The sequence below is a fragment of the Xiphophorus hellerii genome, chromosome 10 (assembly GCF_003331165.1).
Source record: "Xiphophorus hellerii strain 12219 chromosome 10, Xiphophorus_hellerii-4.1, whole genome shotgun sequence".
Classification (NCBI taxonomy): Eukaryota; Metazoa; Chordata; class Actinopteri; order Cyprinodontiformes; family Poeciliidae; genus Xiphophorus; species Xiphophorus hellerii.
Window position 1 is genome coordinate 13,981,490 of NC_045681.1, and position 17,535 is coordinate 13,999,024.

The 17,535-nt window shown below is 41.1% G+C and overlaps 1 protein-coding gene across 2 annotated transcripts in view; it reads left to right on the forward strand.

The window, feature by feature from the left end:
- Positions 1–17,483, forward strand: part of LOC116727231 (leucine zipper putative tumor suppressor 2 homolog) — a 28,418-nt gene extending 10,935 nt beyond the window's left edge. Inside the window, exons 2-7 of one of the 2 annotated variants that reach the window (XM_032574539.1) lie at positions 1,144–1,279; positions 10,631–11,173; positions 12,135–12,731; positions 12,812–12,934; positions 13,355–13,501; positions 14,545–17,483. In XM_032574539.1, the coding sequence (XP_032430430.1) occupies positions 10,658–11,173; positions 12,135–12,731; positions 12,812–12,934; positions 13,355–13,501; positions 14,545–15,252 (2,091 nt within the window). In that variant the 5' untranslated portion in view covers positions 1,144–1,279; positions 10,631–10,657 and the 3' untranslated portion in view covers positions 15,253–17,483. Of the gene's footprint in view, positions 1–1,143; positions 1,280–5,026; positions 5,154–10,630; positions 11,174–12,134; positions 12,732–12,811; positions 12,935–13,354; positions 13,502–14,544 lie in introns of those variants that run through there. The other variant, XM_032574540.1, reaches the window with a different exon arrangement.
- The last annotated feature ends 52 nt before the right edge of the window (positions 17,484–17,535 follow it).

The window sequence follows — 17,535 nt, forward strand, 5'->3', positions numbered from 1 at the left end:
TACTATGCTGTCTGCTTTTATCTGCTGAGTTTTACTGATATCTCAATTGTAAAATTTGATTAATCAACCTGGAGTTGGGGCAAAATATGCCAACGTATTGGTCAGACTTATTTTAATTTCTTACTCACATTTACAAAAAAAACCCAAACAAAAACAAATTTTCTCATGAGTTGGATGCACCGTATGGCCTCAGAAGTATATCAAGGTATGTCAAGAAAGCAATTCTTATAACGGCACTTATGACAACATTGCAAAAAAAAGTTAAAGAACATATTTTTTAAAAATTCAAAACAATAATAAAAATATGTTAAAAAGAATAAACAGTTTTTTTTTTCAAAATATGACTTTATAATGAGGTATTAAATCGAGTATAGGAATAGGCAAAGGGGCAAATTAACTCAAATTGGCATATGAACCAAGATGCCCCTGAACTGAGAAAGGGTTTCAATTTTTTTCAATCAAGTTTTTTGTGTACTCTATAAAGACAAAATTAGAAGGACTGAAAAATACCCCAAAATCAGGCCAAACCCCTGAAAGTTAAAACATCTTCATATTGGTAGCTAAGTAGCTTTGGGAGGCTAATTAACTTCTCCAGCCATCATAAGGTCCACTCTGATATGGGAAACACAACACAGATCTGTACATGTTGAATGTGGGTGGGGAGCCTGTAGTGTGTGTGTTTTTTGTAATCATCTATACCAGTGCTATCTTGGCATGGCTCTTTTTAATAGAAGCCATATGGATATTGGAACAGATTGGCCTCATCTCTTTTAATGAAATGAAACTTTAAAAAAATGTATTCAAAAGTGTGACAAAGCGGTGTAGAAACACTGAAAAGCTGCCTCCAGCTGTTAACATTTAGACTTTACACAACAGGCATTTGTTTTGCGAACAGGGTTTTACAGTGTTAGTGTTGGTCTTCACTCGTGCGGACATGGAATTTCCCCCTCAGTCTTAACCTTCCTGCATATGAAGCGTCTTATTTTTTTTTTTTTACAACTCTGACTCAGATTTTCCTCTTTCTTGCTGACTTCTATAAACACAGTTGTCACATTTCAGGTTTTCCAGCACTCCACCGCGCTGTTTACCTCACTGCTTTGCTTCTGTTGAATAATATGCTTATTCTTTTTCGTCTCCCCTCAGTCTGAGAGAACATCAAGGCAAAGTGGGGGAATAAAAAAATGAAGTTTCTCACCAGTGTGAGTTACCACGACGCTCACCAGATGTGTACGTGTCCGTCTAAGGCCATCAGAAGCTGAAGACAGGTCATTTTTAAAAGGTAAGCGCTGACTTCTAGTTAAAATCTGACTTCGCTCTGAACAGCTGATTCCAAAACAGCACTTCAGGACATTTTACTAGCATAGTTTTGGCATGCAGTGCTCATCCTTTGTGACCGTTAACAGATTTCTGCTGCGTGAGTGTGCAGCAGAACGGATCTTAATCAAGCATGGGGTATTGCTGTAAGTCCAGAGCTCCAGGCGCAAATCTAATCTCTTTGGCACATTATACAGTAAATCAGAACTGTGGTTAAGTCGAGTGCCTGCCAACTCGGAACAGCTACAGTGTGGATTTATGACTGGACTTACTATGGGAGCTTATTTCAATCTCTTTATTTGGGTCTGAGACTGATGAACCACTCCATGACACTGGCTCAGATTTTTCATTTGTTTTAATCTTGAGGTGTCCATGTAACGCTTTGGGCCTTGGTGGGTTATTATGGAAACAAGCGGTCCAAGAGAGATAGCCGGTCGCCGCCAGTTTTAGCTGCAGCATCCAATGGGAATGATGTCCCCATGCCGAGACAGGGCAGACACTGATGGATGGCCTAGCTTTCTGCCAGTTTCTAGTCCCACGTTGGAGCCCTTGTTATGAAAATATGGATGGAAGCAGGCTGATGGGCCGCAGAGAGATGACATCTGCTCCTGTGATGGATGATCACCTGCATTGCATCCACAAGAGATGGAGATGAAGCATAATTGTGGCCTGAGTTCTTAGAGATTTAGCCCCTCTCAGCATCCATTTGGATTGTGCCTGACTCAAAAGTATGCAAATCCCTGACACCATGCACAATCTGTATAAATCAGAAAAATTAAGTAATGCATTATGAAAAGAAAAATACAGAAAAGACGTTGCAATTTGACGGGATTGGAGTGAAAACCCCTAAAAACAATCGCTGTTGAATCAGTTTTAATTTGGTTACCTCATTTAGTCTTCAGTTCACATCTAACATGAATTGCTGACATTTGCTCTTCCACATCTGTACATAATCCAGGTTAAAAATAGGTTAAAGTAGATAAAAAGTATATCATTGTGCAAATGTATCAGGAAAAGATTCAAAATAAATCCATTACAATATATACCGTAACAGATTACATGAAAAGTTATAGATTGAAGCTGGAGAAGAAGGCCAGCAAGATGCAGGTATACATTAAGGTGCCTCAGGGATTTCTTACAAGGTTTCATTTTTTCTACAGGTGAAATATGCGATCTTCTGTATTCACCGTGTGTAGAGTAGGGTTTCAGGATGGAATCCTTTTTTTATTTGTGAAAACAAAATATAAATCGCCTGTTAAGATCCCCTCAAACTTTGTTTTAGAATGTGTGATGTCTTGATGAAACCAAGCTTAGACATTTAGGCCGCATTTCCAAAATGAACAGTTGTCACGAAACAAACTTGAGTATTTCTTAAAGAACACCACACACAGTAAAATTTGGTGACATTTGCCTCATAGACAGGTCTTATACTTCTTAACAAGACCAGAGATTTTTGTTTAGATAGATGGTGGTGAAACTTTGACTAATATGTACAGTATGAAAGTGGATTCAAATATTTTATTTTTTTTGGTTTGCTTTATATTGTACAGAAGAGAATTAGGGCATCTGGGGGGGGGAGAGAAGAATTCTGGCTTTAATCTCAGAACTCTGACTTTATGTCAGATGGATACCTGAGAGGAACCTTCAATGACCAGGATGCAAGTTGTGGAGGAGGACAACAAACTTTCTGGAGGAAGATGTTGGATTTAAGCCAGTTTCTCCATAGTCGAGGAGTTCCCAAAACTGTCATTTCATTAATGAAAGAGCAAAAGGATTCCACTGAGGTGCCCATTTGCTTTTCAAAGTCAGAATTCTGAGATTAAATTCAGAATAATTTTTTCTTTACTTTTTTCAGTAGCCCTAATGCTCTTCCATAGTATTATCATTCTTCTAAATCCTCAAAATTTTAGTTTTTCCTGAATACTGGAAATTTTATGTGACCTTAAGAGAAAAACATTACTGTAGTGTAAACCTACGGTGTTTTTTTCGTTTTGTTATTGCAACGTTAACGTGGATTTTCTGCAGATTTCCATGCAATATTTATTTTCCTTTTCTGCCCTGGTATGTAAATCCACTCCCTCAAAGGAGGCTGAGTCACGTTAACCCCCCCCCCCCCCCCCCCCCCCCCCCCCCCCCCCCCCCCCACACACACACATTTTTAGGGAGGGGCCTTTATAGGCCCCTCCCTCGGGCCTATAAAGAAGTGATGTTAATGGTAGCATTCACAGAGGTGATTTCTAGCCTGCCTCTTTGTGCCAGCACTGGTGGCCTTGGGCTGGCTGATTGATGTTTGTTGTTCTGTATTGAACTCTGGTTTATATTGCTTTAGCTGCAGCTCCATGGGGGCTTTGCTTGTGGCACATTCAGTTCTACGCAGACCTCCCATTGAGACGTCGCCGCCAAGAATGACCGTGAACTCCATCTCCTGCACAGGGCTCAAGGACAAACTTTGTTCCTCCAATGTGACCTATTTCTAGGAGCAGGGAGAGGGAGCAGAAATGAGGGACAGATTTGTGTGCAAGTCTGTAGCAGGACCTAGCCTACTTCTTCTACCCTACTTTATCCCCAGTCTTGTTGTTGGAGCTGATCAGAGTTACACAGATTACACCATCTCTTTGCTAAATTTGGAGAAGATGCTGGTTTACAAAATAAAAGTATTTTGAGTGGTGTATATTTAAGGCATACAGCTGTTCAGATTTTAGCAACTGAATTTGAAAATGTTTACATTTGTGAGATACCACTGTATTTGTGGGCATTATTTGCTGCAGTTTTCAAAAGAAATTCTTAATAGGGATAGTTCAACTTTTATAACGATTTTTTTTTTTATTGATGTCACAATAACAAAAGTTACAATTAAGTATTTCTGGCTGTACATCTGACAGTGTTTACAGTCAGAGCCCCATGAATTTATAATTAATGAACTGCTTAGTCATTTTAAATTGATAATTACTGAATGTCTCATAAAGCCAATAGGAAATAAATGGTTTAAATAATAAACTTGGTCAGTTTTTCAAGTTCATGAAAAATTTACATTTTTATCAGCTTCTAATTGATAGTATTCTTGCAGTTCTCCCAGCCGAACAGTCTGTTACTACAATAAAGTTTCAGCCACGATTGATAAAATCAAAAGACTGAAAATGAGCTATTTCCAGTGAGGTGTGTAAGAATAAAGTCAAATAAAGCACTGAGATGCAAAAGGGTATTTAAAGAGATATTTCATTCACCACTCTCAACACAAAAAGCCTAGGAAGAAATATTTTGAACACTCTCATAATCTGGTTCTGAAAGAGAAATTGTCTTGCATCAGCTTGATGGCTTTATACTTGGTGCCTGTATGCTTTTTTTGTTGTTTTAAAGAACTGAAAGTAGTGGAAAGAGCTAAATAGGTTTTAACTCAAAGCTGCTTTTTCCACAGCTATTGATTTCTTTCCTTTCTCTTCATTCTCTTGTCCAACAAAGGGAGCTCAGGGCTTTGCTGATGTTTCTTTGGTTAGAGGAAATGGCAGAGGACTGAAGCAGGGAGAAGGAGGTGTATCTGTATCAGAGAGAGGCTGGGCTGTGTTGTGAGGAAGAGGAGGAGGGAACATATGAAAGCTGAGGAAGGGGAGGGGACTGAGCTCTTATTCACATTGGTGGCATTTGTCTTGAGAATGAGCTGTTTCTTTTATTTTTTGGAGAGGGATTTGGAGGTTGTTTTTTTTTTTTTTTGAGGGAGGGTTGGTTTTAGAAACAGAACATAGCAAGGGAGCGAGCTTATGTCTTAGAAACGTTGTAGTGTAGGCTGGGTTATCAGAGGAGCTGGTCTGACACCAAAGCAGCCATGCAAGGAACAAACTGGGGTAAGAAACTCTGAGGGTTGGACTGTTGGAGAAATGGAACGTTGCCTTTATTTACTTTTGTAGCAAGAGAGACAGGATGTTTGTACGGCTGGTTCATTTTTATACTTGTGTAGTTGGGAATCATTCTGGTTTATTGCACTAAAAATGGCTTTTTAAAGTTGTGGAGAAAAAAAAGCTTCGATTTTGTATTGGTGTAAAATACAAGCTACTTTCACAAATGAGCTTTTTAAAATTCAGTTTCAGCTCCTTAGAAACAAAAATATCTATTTTATATGTCACATTCATATGGAAACCGTTTTGATACTAAAACTAAGAACTATATTTTTTAGTTAACAAGCTTACTCAACTTCCTGAAAAACCAAACTGTCACGTGCACATCTGACATCACGTAAGGCAGCTGGTCAGAACTCTTTTAAAGCATTTTTACTTCTGTTTTCTTGTTTTTCTTTATTCATCGTTTTTAAGATCATCTTTCAATGGTTTAGTTATTTCCTGTGCAGCTGCTGCAAAATATTTAAGGTCCATGTGAGAAAAAATCCTGGATTTTGGAGAGAAAAGAAATGGACCACAGAAGCCTGTCATCCCAACACTGCATGCACCTGCATTACCACTAAACCCATGACCATCATTGCTATCAGCATTGGAGGGAAGAAGTGCAAGAAAAATACCATCTGAGTAGTCAGAGACTTCAGCTTGCATGCAAAGCTACTTTGCTGGCAATTCATGTAGTATTTAAGGTGATGCAAGAAAAATTCACATTTATTCATGTTAAGTGTGGTGAATATGCCTGAAAAATAAATGACATTGAAAATACAAAGAAGATAGCTCTATTGGATACAGAAATATAAAAAGATATATTAACTGTTGCAACTTTCTGCATAATTATTATGCAACAAATGGCAGTAAGCATGGTTTTGACATCCTGTCAGCAGCTAATTAGCGTTCACATCAGCATCGTTAGCAGCCTTACTTGGGAATATTTACATTTTTCATTGTGGCTGCAGTTTTTGTCAGGTCTGTGAGGTGTCTGGCTGCGGAAAGCTGGGTTGTCGTTGGAACCAAAATAGCATTGTCACACTTTTGCCCTCTGTTCCACTTTCTGAAGAGAGGGAGAAGGATAAAGAGGTGGGAGAGGGGGGTACAGAGTGAGATTCAGAAGTTTCAGTGGTAGGAGAGTGGAGGAGGGGATCTCCAGGCATGCAGACGTTCCCTGCAGAAAACTTAAGATGCTCACTCTTCCAGAAAATGTCCCTCTTGAGGCTCTCAAAAGGTGAAGCCCCAGTTGAGGGCTGACATTTTCAATTAGGACACATTGAACATTTTACCTGGTGCGAGGTATATTTTTAGCTTCTGAGGATATGTGTTTATGGTGTGGCGCAAATAAAGAGGGATTTAGCTTAAGCTCCTTCAGTTTGGGTCAATGCAGGTTTGTGTGATGTTGGAGTTGAGGTATACACTGTGCTCATTTAAACTGCTCCTGTAATCCATTTTTTATATTTGTAACGCCTGTAATGACCAGTCTCAGGCGTAGCCAGACAGGAAGTGACTCTACTTGCCAGTAAATAGCATACATTTATAAAGGCCTACGGTATGTGGATTGGTGTTACCTAGCTGGCAGACTGTAGTAAGACACTGTAGTTATTTTAGAGCAGACTGCAGACTGTTTCACATTTTTATGTGTGAATGTATGAATTTGCAAAGTGAAATCCCAGCAAAAACTTCTCAATGTTGTGCTTTGAGGCATCATTTCAACACGAGGAATAAGATGAGTTAGATATACCTTGTGAATGTTTTCTTTTTTTTTCTTCTAATTGCTAATTATCTAATCCAGTTCAAATCTGCTTTTAGATAAAAATGAGAGATGCACAGACCCAAGCACAGCCTGGTCACTGGCGTCAGGTTAAACTAAACATAAGTGAAGAAGCACTAATATTTTTTCAACAGACAGTTGAAGTTACAGTTCAGTCATTTTTAATTGGAAGCCTGAAAAAGTGAATCTGTAACCAGAATTTTTTTTTTGAGCTGTAATTCCTGTTGCTGGTGACACTGCTGGTCAGCTGGCTAAAAGAAGGCTACTACATTTAAGATCTTACAAATTCAACTGTTTGTGAATATTTCCAGTCACATCATCCAGTGGATCTGGACCTTCTCTGTCCATTTTAAAAGGGAACAGTGTTATTAAAATTTATTTCTCTAGTGGATTTTGTGTGACATCCTGTGAAGTGTTCTAGCTAACCAGGGAAGCGGGCTTAGCAGGACATTAATAATGGTTAATGTTCCACTGGATGTCAACAGGATGGTCTTTCCTTCCTGTTCATGTTGTTGTTCCTTGTTCTGCTCACTTTAATCAATCTTACAACAAATTCAGTAGAGGTTCTTTGCATTTCTTTTAGTTGTGATAATTACAAGAAAACATTTCAGGTTAATTGTTTGCTCTCCTCAGCTGGAGCAGCACACATTCCTCCAGTCAGAGGAGTGACTGAAAGGCATTAAAACCCCTTAAAGGCTTTCCCCAGACAAAAACAGTTTGCTCAGTCAGAATCAGCTGACAGTGTAGACTTTATGTGGGTAGCTGAAATGTCGCCTACATGCTGTACCGTGTTTATTGTTGTTACTGTCAGATGTGGTCTATTTGCAGTAATTGCTTCAATAGGTTTTGACTGTTTAAGACAATGGGTATAAATTGCCTACTTAATTTTACAACCATATTTTTTGTCATATTGTAAACTTAGAGCTCTGCTTGAAGTTTAGAGTTTTGCCCTCTCTGTAATAGAGAGCAAACATCCATCTTTTAGTCATTAGCTGTAAATGCCCATTTATTTTCCATTAAGCCTCATTTGGACGACTGCGAGAGCCATAAAATGATTAAAGTTTTTAAGATACTAAGGAGGGTCCTGGCCTCCCTGTCAGCCCTCTGACCGCTCCCCCATTCCCTTTACTTTCCCTCCGTTAATGTTTGAGGCCCTCGTCTCTATGACAACAAAAGGGAAACCAGGACTGCATGATCATGGCAGAGGCTTTAAAAACAGTCGAGACCCTTTTGCTTTGCTTATAAGGGGCCCTGCGTAGTTTCCTCAGGGATTAGAGCTCATTCATTTCTCTCTGAACAGCAATGGACTCTTCTTGATCAGAAAGAATGATCCAATATAAACAACTGCAAAATGATGTATTTGTTAAACTCCTCGAGCTTTCTGATCTGGGTCACTAAGATCTATATCAGGTATGCGCGTAAAGGACAGTAAACGTTCACCCAAATATATTATTGGAAAGCCGAATTTTAAAGCTTTTTGGGGACTATGTAGCACTAGTGTCTAAACAGGAACTGGGCATGAAGAAAAGTGAGGAATATGTACAGTAACGCTTCCAAACTTGAACGCTTTGTGGAGCACCTTCTCTACTGCTAGCCTACAGTACCATAAATTTAATTGTGTATTTTTGGGCTCAGCATGTTAAAGTAAAAGACAAATTATAAGACGTAGGGAAAGTTGAGCTGGAAAAACAAGATCAAACATGGATATATGTTGAAGGTCTTATGGAGGCATAGAAAAATAGGGCCAGATGTCAAATGGTTAAAGAGACACCAATACATTTTGAAAACCCCTCTTTCAACCTGTTGTCTCCACTGAACACATGCCTTTAGCTGGTCTTCACAGGTTAATCTCTGAAGCACATTTGTTTGAAACTCTTAACAGCTCCACATGTCCCAGCTAATAATACTTCCATTGATTAAGAATACTTTATCATTTTATCAACACAGAAAAACAAACCAAGAATGCAATCACATAATTTAATCCTGTTTTTTTCCATGCATCATAACACACTGTAGAACCACATTTGTCCCAGTCACTTCAGAGTTGAAGTAGGGATCAGCCAGGCTTAAAGGGTGCTGATTAACGTTTGCTAATCAGTCAAGTCATACAAGTGGCCTTATAGGCGTGTTGTAAAGTTGGCACATTGGAAAAGTACCTGGTCTGGCCTCTTGTTTTGCTGCTCTGCTCCAGAAATGCGTCTGTTCAGCATTCCAGCTGTCAGCTTTTCTTCTACCTTGTTTACCATCTTTGCTAGTTTGTAATATTGCTTCAGGTCTTTATTCATAAAGGGTTTCTCAGGATGAGAGCGTTACAGAGGAAGTAAAATGACAAAAAAAGGTAATTCCGTCATCTTTCTGAAACGTTAGAACAAGACACACCCGCATGTCGGATATCCTCATATTCTGACTCACTTTGTTTATGTTTTTAAACATAACAGGCTCCATCATTGTTTTTAAACGCAGCATGACTTCATTACCAAGTATCCCGTTGACCATTGTTCTCCAAACAAAAATTTAGCAGCCACCCATAAAAAAAAAAATCTGCTGTCATCAGCCTTATGATGTCAGTATTTACCTTCAGCCTTGTGAGGGTGAAGGAATAAACATGCGAGTTTGACTTTTCCCCCACATTATTCCCGCAAGCGCATGTAGATGGATTTGCTCAGGAATTTTGGCCGTCAAAGTATCCCGGCAGGTTTAACCTGTCTCCTCTCTCCTGTGCTGCACCGTTGGAGGACGATCCACAGCTGTGAATTTTCAGTTATTACCACGACTGACTGGATGTTTGGAGACAGTCGCGTTTGCTGCTATAACGAAAATTGCCAGCATGTGGGTCAAAGTTTTACATCTCGGACCAGGCGAACCCTTCCCCGTGTTGACTCAGAAGCCTTGTGGCTGCAGCCAAGTTTGTGCTGCTTGGCTGAATTTACTGAATGGCCCGTCCTGGTTCTCTGTGTGTGGATTTTTTTAAGGCTCTACTTTACTGCATAATGTTTGCAGTAAACTAAAAACAGTGTTGACGACTGAGAAACAGAAAGTGTATGAATTTTATTTCCTAGATAAAAGCAGGACATTTGGAAAATGTCTTGATATTTTGATATTTTAAATGTGTGTTGGTTTAGGCAATGCTCTACTGGGACACCTTGAGTCCTACCATTCTTGTGAATTGTATTGGTAGGTAGCACCTACCTAAGCATTCTTGCTGACCATTTACTTTACATGCAAAAGCGACTCCTTGATGACCTCTTTCAACTAGATCTTCAAATCCACACCTCGAGGACCGGTGTCCTGCAACACACCTGGGTCAAATAATGAGGTCATTAGCATTAGCAGACCCCTGAACTAGATAATGCACCCTTACACAAGCACAGAAATGGTTCTGGAATGGCTGTGGTTTTCCAAATTCCCCACATCTCAACCCAATCATGAGGGATACGCTGGACAAATGGGTCCAATCAATGGACACACCTAACAATGTACATGACTTAAAGGATTGACTGCTAACCTTTTGGTACCAGAATCCACAGCATGTCTTCCGGGGTCAGTTAGTTACTTCAGAATATTACTTCAGGAAAAGTAGGACAAACATACTGATGCTGAAGCTACAAGAGTCTATAGGTCTTATGCTGTTTTTTTTTTGTCTCAATCTCCAACTTTCTTCTCTTAGTGCAACTGACCCCTCCGAGCTGCCACCATGGCCCTGGTTCAGGCTCTGCCCATATCTGCTGAGCCCCACGCCACCATCCACAGTGGAGGAGCTCGCCGACGACACCAGTCTGGCCCTTCACCCCCCATCAACCTGCCACCACCCACTCTGGATCCAATGGGCTCAGGCAGTAGCCTCGTCACCACACGTCAGAATCCCTACCAGGACCATCGCTCTGCTGCAGAGCTGGGGGGCAGAGGTCGGCGGCCAACGCCAGGGGCTTCCTGCTTAGGCTCCGAGTTACCCAGAGACCCACTGCTGCAAACTGTCCCACCTCTGAAGAAACAGAACTCCACAACATCCGGCAGAGGACTGGAGAAGGAGTGTCGGAACGGGAACTATACTTATATAAATGAGGACTATGTGGGGGACTGGAACGACAACCTTATTAGACCTCCGAGCCTGGAAAGCGAGCTGGAAGAGACTAAAGAGGGTCTCAGGTTGAATGGGAATGTGGGGGGACCTCCTCCGAGGCTCATCCCAGTGTCAGGAAAACTGGAAAAGGTGAGAGTTTACTGGTAGAAACACAACAGTCAGGAAGTAACAGGTAGTAATGAGAAATATATATAATTTTAGTTGTATTTAAGCCTGGGTTGGTTTTAAATGGATGTGGTTTAAAAAAAATCTATCGTAGCATAGCTACAGTTTAAAGATCTCTAACAAGATGCTAACATTAAACCTCTGAGTGATAAGTTTCTAACGTATAGAGTTCCCCATCTGACACTGCCAGTCAGCTGGCTGAAACATTTTTACCTCATTTACAAAAAAGGCTAATTTAGCTATTTGAAAAAATTTGAAAAATCAAGTTTTGGCCATGAGAGCCACCCATCACTGTAAAGAGACATGCAGTAAAAAATAAAAATCCCACACCTCTGGCATGTGGTCAGCAGTCAACTATCAGCAAAAGCCCAGTAGTTGTTTCTGCACAAGGTGCTCTAGGTGTTAAAGGTGATGCAGCCTATTGCCATGAGGCAGGTGCTGTTAACATTTAGACTGCTCTGAATAATCTGTTAAATAAGCAGGTTCACATGAACACCACTAATATACATTAACAGATATTTTTGACTGCGTTATTCTTGAAAAATGGTAGATTTTTTAAAATATTTTTTGCAGCATTAAGACTTGGATTGGAACTGCACAACATATCGAATTACAATTGTGATTGCAATATCAGTGTGTAATGTCTCTGTGGCAACTGACTGCTGCACTACTTAGTAGGATAAGTCATTTAAAGTGACATGCATTCATGTTCTTCATAGCCATCGTGTATTTTTTTCATCATGTACTTTTTTGATCCCTGAAACAGGGACAGTATTGTTTAAACGTTGCTGGGTATTGTTTCAAAAGTGCAAATACCTGGACCATGTCTAATATTGTTTGCTCTGTTACTTAAATTTAAATTAATTAAATTGTCACTCTTTGATTCTTCACTTTCTTCACTTTTTGCTGTTTTGTATTCTATCAGAACATGGAGAAAACAGTGTTGCGGCCCACTGCCTTCAAACCTGTCATTCCCAAGAGCCGCTCCGCCATGCAGTATCTCTCCCCTCGCCACGGTGCCAGTGCCCCTGAAGGCCAAAACAACCTGAACCTGCTCAGCCCCGCCCACAGGGAGGTGTCCCCGTCCTGCTCTGAGAAACGCAGCTCCTACAGCGGCGGACGCAACGCCAGCAGCGGCAGCAGCCAGTCTTGCTCGTTGTCCGACTCGGGCCGCAACTCCCTCTCTAGCCTGCCACCTTTCAACGGTGCCACCTACAGTCTTGCTTCAGCCGAGGTCCCTGCAGGTCACCTGGAGCCCATAAGGAGCGTCCCATCGGTCGGCACACATGGACACACCAACTCAGACAGCGGCCGCTCATCCTCCAGTAAGAGCACGGGCTCTGGCTCCATAAGTGGCCGGGGGCAGCATCAGTCCGACAGCGGGTCCGGCGGACGCTCCCCCGGCCCCGTGGAGGGCTACGAAGGCGTGGTGAGGGACCTGGAGGACAAACTGAGGGAGAGGGATCTGGAGCTGCAGCAACTCAAAGACAACCTGGACGATAATGAAGCTGCTATTTGTCAGGTTTGTTCGAATCAAAACTCTTCTTCTAGGAGGCCTTGTCCCGTTAACAGATTTCAGTGCAATCCTTTGTCACGCTTTAGGTTTATGAGGAGAAGCAGAAGCGCTTCGAGTTGGAGCTGGAGGAGCTGAGACAGAGCTGTGCCACCAGGATGCAGGTGGCGTCTCAGAAGGCCCAGCGTGCTCAACAGGTGCTACAACTGCAGGTTAGAACAAACACCTGTGCTTCAGAGTTAAACCAATAAACCTTGCAGATCATCGAAACCCTCAATTTATCATCACCAAACTTCAAATCATCCCAAATGTTAGAGTCCCTCTGTCTATAAAAACACAGTATTAAAAAAAAGCCCTGGAGAAGTACAGGAAGGATTGGATGTGGACTGAATGTCTGCAGTGCAGAGTAGCTACTTTGAGAAACCAAAACAGATAAATACAAATGTTTTGACTATAAACATTGATGTTAGCTATAAAAATTAAAACTTTAGCATCCTAATAGGACGACAAAGGTGAGGTTTAAGAGTGGGAGGCTGTACGTTTAAACTACTAAAATCCCCCTTAACGAACTCTTTAATATTGTATTTTTCTTTCCAAAATATAAACTCAAAAGTGTATTTTATGCTATTTAGGTTTATCAGCTCCAGCAGGAGAAGAAGAAGCTGCAGGAGGACTTTGCTCAACTCTTAAAGGAGAGGGAGCAGCTGGAGGAGCGCTGCACCTCCTATGAACACGAGAAGATCCAGCTGGGGCCTCGGCTGGAGGAGACCAAGTGGGAGGTGAGCAGATGAGGCTCATTAAAGCATGTCGGTATGCAACCGCATGGTGAGCTCAATAAACATGATGAAGAAATGGAGATGAAGAGTGGATTTCCGGGCACACGTCACTCTTTTATAGGGCGCACCCTTCAGATTTATTGGTGCATCGAAAACCTGAAAATAAATTTGTTATTGCAGCTGCAGCATCATCTAAGTTAAAAATAGCAGGCTAATTCAGCGGGGTAAAAATTAGTAATTGCATATTATAGAAGTAACTAATTCTACAATTATTGACACCCCTAATCATTTCCATCAAATGAATGCAACTAAGCTGTTTTTATTCAAAGCACCAATGAGGATCACTTTTGTTTTCTTTGATTGTATTAAAGCTGAAAATGTCTTCACATTTCACACCAGGCCTGTTTGATCAAACTCTAGTTTGTTTGCTTAGAGAGTCTGGTTTGTTTGGGGAGGTGTGAATGTGCAGCTGACCTTTGCAAAACTCTAGCTTGTCTAAAAACCTCGGTCTCTGTTCGGTTGAAACTGCCAAGCAGATCAAAAACCCTCTCCAAAAGTGGGAAGCAGACTGTAACTCTAGGCATTTTGGGTAAATACAACAAAAACTGACATGTTTGAGCACTAAAGGGAGAAATGGCTTGTGGTCTTTTACCACAGACAAAAAAGAAATCCCATAACCTTGATAATTTGATGGCACTCCATGTTTGTTTACAATTTGTAAATGATTAAGTTGCGCCCATGTCTTCCTCTGAGGTTTTTGTGTCACTTCCTTTGGTGCAGCACCAGCACAGGTGGGAGGAAGGCAAAACAGGTTTTTCAATTAGTCAGACTGTCCAGTGCAGTGTGAAAGCGAACTGCACCGGCTAAAAATGTAACAAATGTTGGAATTTTGGTCCCCAATTGAAGTCTACTGGACTATTGGGTGTGAAAACACCCTAAATTGTTAGTTTTCATCTTACAGTTTAATGAAAATATCTCTAACTCCTGAGATACTGAGGTTTTCTTTAAACAAGATTGCACAAAATTACTGTATTTTCGTCTCTCAGGTATGTCAGAAGTCGGGGGAGATCTCCCTGCTGAAGCAGCAGCTGAAGGAGGTGCAGAGTGAGTTGGCTCAGCGCGTGGGCGAGATCGTCTCTCTGCGAGGTCAGCTCAGAGAGACTCGTGGCGAGCTCACCAACACTCAGGTGCTGCTTCAGGAGGCCCATGGCACGACACGCACACGGACCATGGAGCTGGAGGTGTGCGAGAACGAGCTTCAACGTCGAAAGAGCGAGGCGGAACTACTCAGAGAAAAGGTGGGGCGCTTGGAAGGAGAGCTTTCTCACCTCAAGGACACCCTGGCCAATCAGGGGCCAGGAAACAGACAATGTCAGGTGTTCCAGGAAGCCGAGGAGCACCTGCTTGCCTACGAAAGCGACGAGGCGAAGGCCCAGCGGCAGAGCAGCGCTGAGGCGCTGCAGGGCATGAAGACGCAGATGGAAGGGTTGAAATCGGATTTGGCCTTCGAACGCAAGAAGGTCGAACAGCAAGCAGGAGGTTTTGAGGAGGAGAGGCGGATATGGCAGGAGGAGAAGGACAAAGTGATCCGCTACCAAAAACAGCTGCAGGAGAACTATGTGCAGATGTATCGCAGGAACAGAGAGCTGGAGCAGCTCCTGCAGGAGCTCAGTCTGGAACTGGAGAGCAGAGAGGAGGACGAGGGCAGCGGCAACGAGATCAATTTTGATGAGATTGCTGCAACAGAAATCTGATCCTCATGGATGTCCTTTTTTATTTTATTTGCACTACATTTAACGCCCTTCCTCCCTTCCCCTGTAGCAATATCTTGTGTTCTTTATGTGACTAACAACCAGACAAGTGTCTCCACACTTCAGCTGTGACTACTGTCGCTCTTGAGAGTTGTTGACCCTTAAATGTCATTAACCACACTAACTCTCTGCTCCTACTATAGAAGCTGCCATTGCACTGATGAGTCGGCCGAGTCCTGGTGATATTTCACACCTTTAGGAGTTTGTGAGTAACTTTGGTCAACGTTCACCACCATCCTCCTCCTGTCCTGGTTCTGACCGCAGTATCCCTGCTGGGTTTATCGTTATACTCCCACTCTGTCCACAGTTTCACTGATACAGTCGATGTGTCAACCACAGATTCATTGTGTCATGGTAAGATTTAGGTGTTAATGTCTTTGAGAAACTGGATGATGGCAGAGTTCAGATCATTTTTGCTTTTACTTAAACTACATCATGGACAGCCATAAATCCCCTAAAAGAGTCTGTACTATCCCTGTAGCAACAAATTAGTATTGAGGTTCTGAACTATATTATGAAACAAAACCTACAGTAAGTGATATTGACACCTTCCATTAAAGACGCACTGGCTTCCCTTTTCCACCTTTACATACCAACTTAAAAATAATCTCAACCACAGATTACCCAGTTACCTCTGGGTAATAGTCAAAAGTTCTTTTGGCTTTTTCGCAGCATAAATTACACTGTTCTAAATAACACCTCTGCTTTACAGTATACGAGCCTGGCAGCCAGTTTCAATGCATGTTCTTGTTTAATCTCCCTATTTACCGTTGTGGCCTCGAGATATGCAGCTGTCGGCGTGAGTTTAATCTGTTCAGGCTTGTTTTGATCTTTAAAGCCAATATGCAAGCTAAGCTAAAATGCTTCCTGATGAGAAAATATGAGTGAATACCAGTTAAGATAAAGAGTCAAGCAGAAATTATAGTGGACATCATACATCATCAGATGCAGTGTTTTGCAAAAGTGTCACTCTTCCATATTTTACCATGTCATCACCACAGACATCATTGGACTTCATTGGGATTTTGTGTGAATGACGAACATAAAGATGGAAAAGGATGCATAGATTTCAAAATTCCCTTTAGTTGCAGCTGCAAATCCTTTTGGGGTCTATTTACTACCTTTGCACATAGTGACTTAAACTTTTGCCTTTTTTTAAAAATTTTTTATAAAGTAACCCAAGCATAGCCAGATTGGTTGGAGAGCTTCCATTTTAAAGTCTTGCTATAGTCTCCCAGCTAGTTTTAGGTATTGAGATTGTGTATTCTGGGTGATGTGTGGCATTTGTGCTCCACCATGAATGGCACTTGGCTTGTAGACCAATCTCAGATTGAACAGCATTCATCAACTAAGGCGATATCTGAAGGCAATTTGTTGCGCTGGATTATTTTTAGGGGTATCAGAGTAAAGCTGTCTGTAAATAATAGTGTAAAACATGTTTAAAACCATGTGTCATATGCCTTCCACTTATGCACAACATTGTGCTCGTCCATCACCAAAAATCCTAATAAAATAGATGAAAGTTTGTGGTTGAAACGTGACAAAATGTGAAAAAGTTGTAGAGGTGTCAAGTCTTCAGTAAAGCACGGGATAAAATGTAAGCAGACCTTCTGCTTGGCGATGCGAAGGGCTCATTGTTCTCTAGCAAGAGCAAAGAGAAGCATGTTACAGCACTAAGCCACATTAGTGATAGCCTCGGCTTTTAATCAGGAAAAAGTTGTCATTTCCTCTTTTTGCTGTGACGTATTATATTTGTTTATTACATCCCTGAAACGGAGAGTTCTTGCACTGAAGAATGTATTTGGACTACTTGCCTCCACTGATCTTTAACATTTTAGTTCCAATAAACCAGAAACCCAAATGTTTTTTTTTGTTTTATCAGATCTTCTGCAAATAGGGTTTATATATTGTCTTTTTGCTCCCACAGGCGTCTGCCTGTCCCCATAAATAAAAACATAACCACTGTGAATAGACCAAAGCAATGTCCAACATGTCTATTTTCCTCCAACAGATGCAAAGCTTGGTTTAACCGTGTGTGAATTTTTTGTTCGTTTCCTCACTACAAATTTTATAACCTTCAATATTTGTATGAAGACATTAAATGTATATTTTCATGCTGTACATTTCTTGAACAAAACCAATGTGGTTTTAATTAAAATGTGATTTAAAATCAAGTTTCCAGTGTTTAATGTTTTTTTATTCAGATTCTGCATGTTTAAAAGTTTT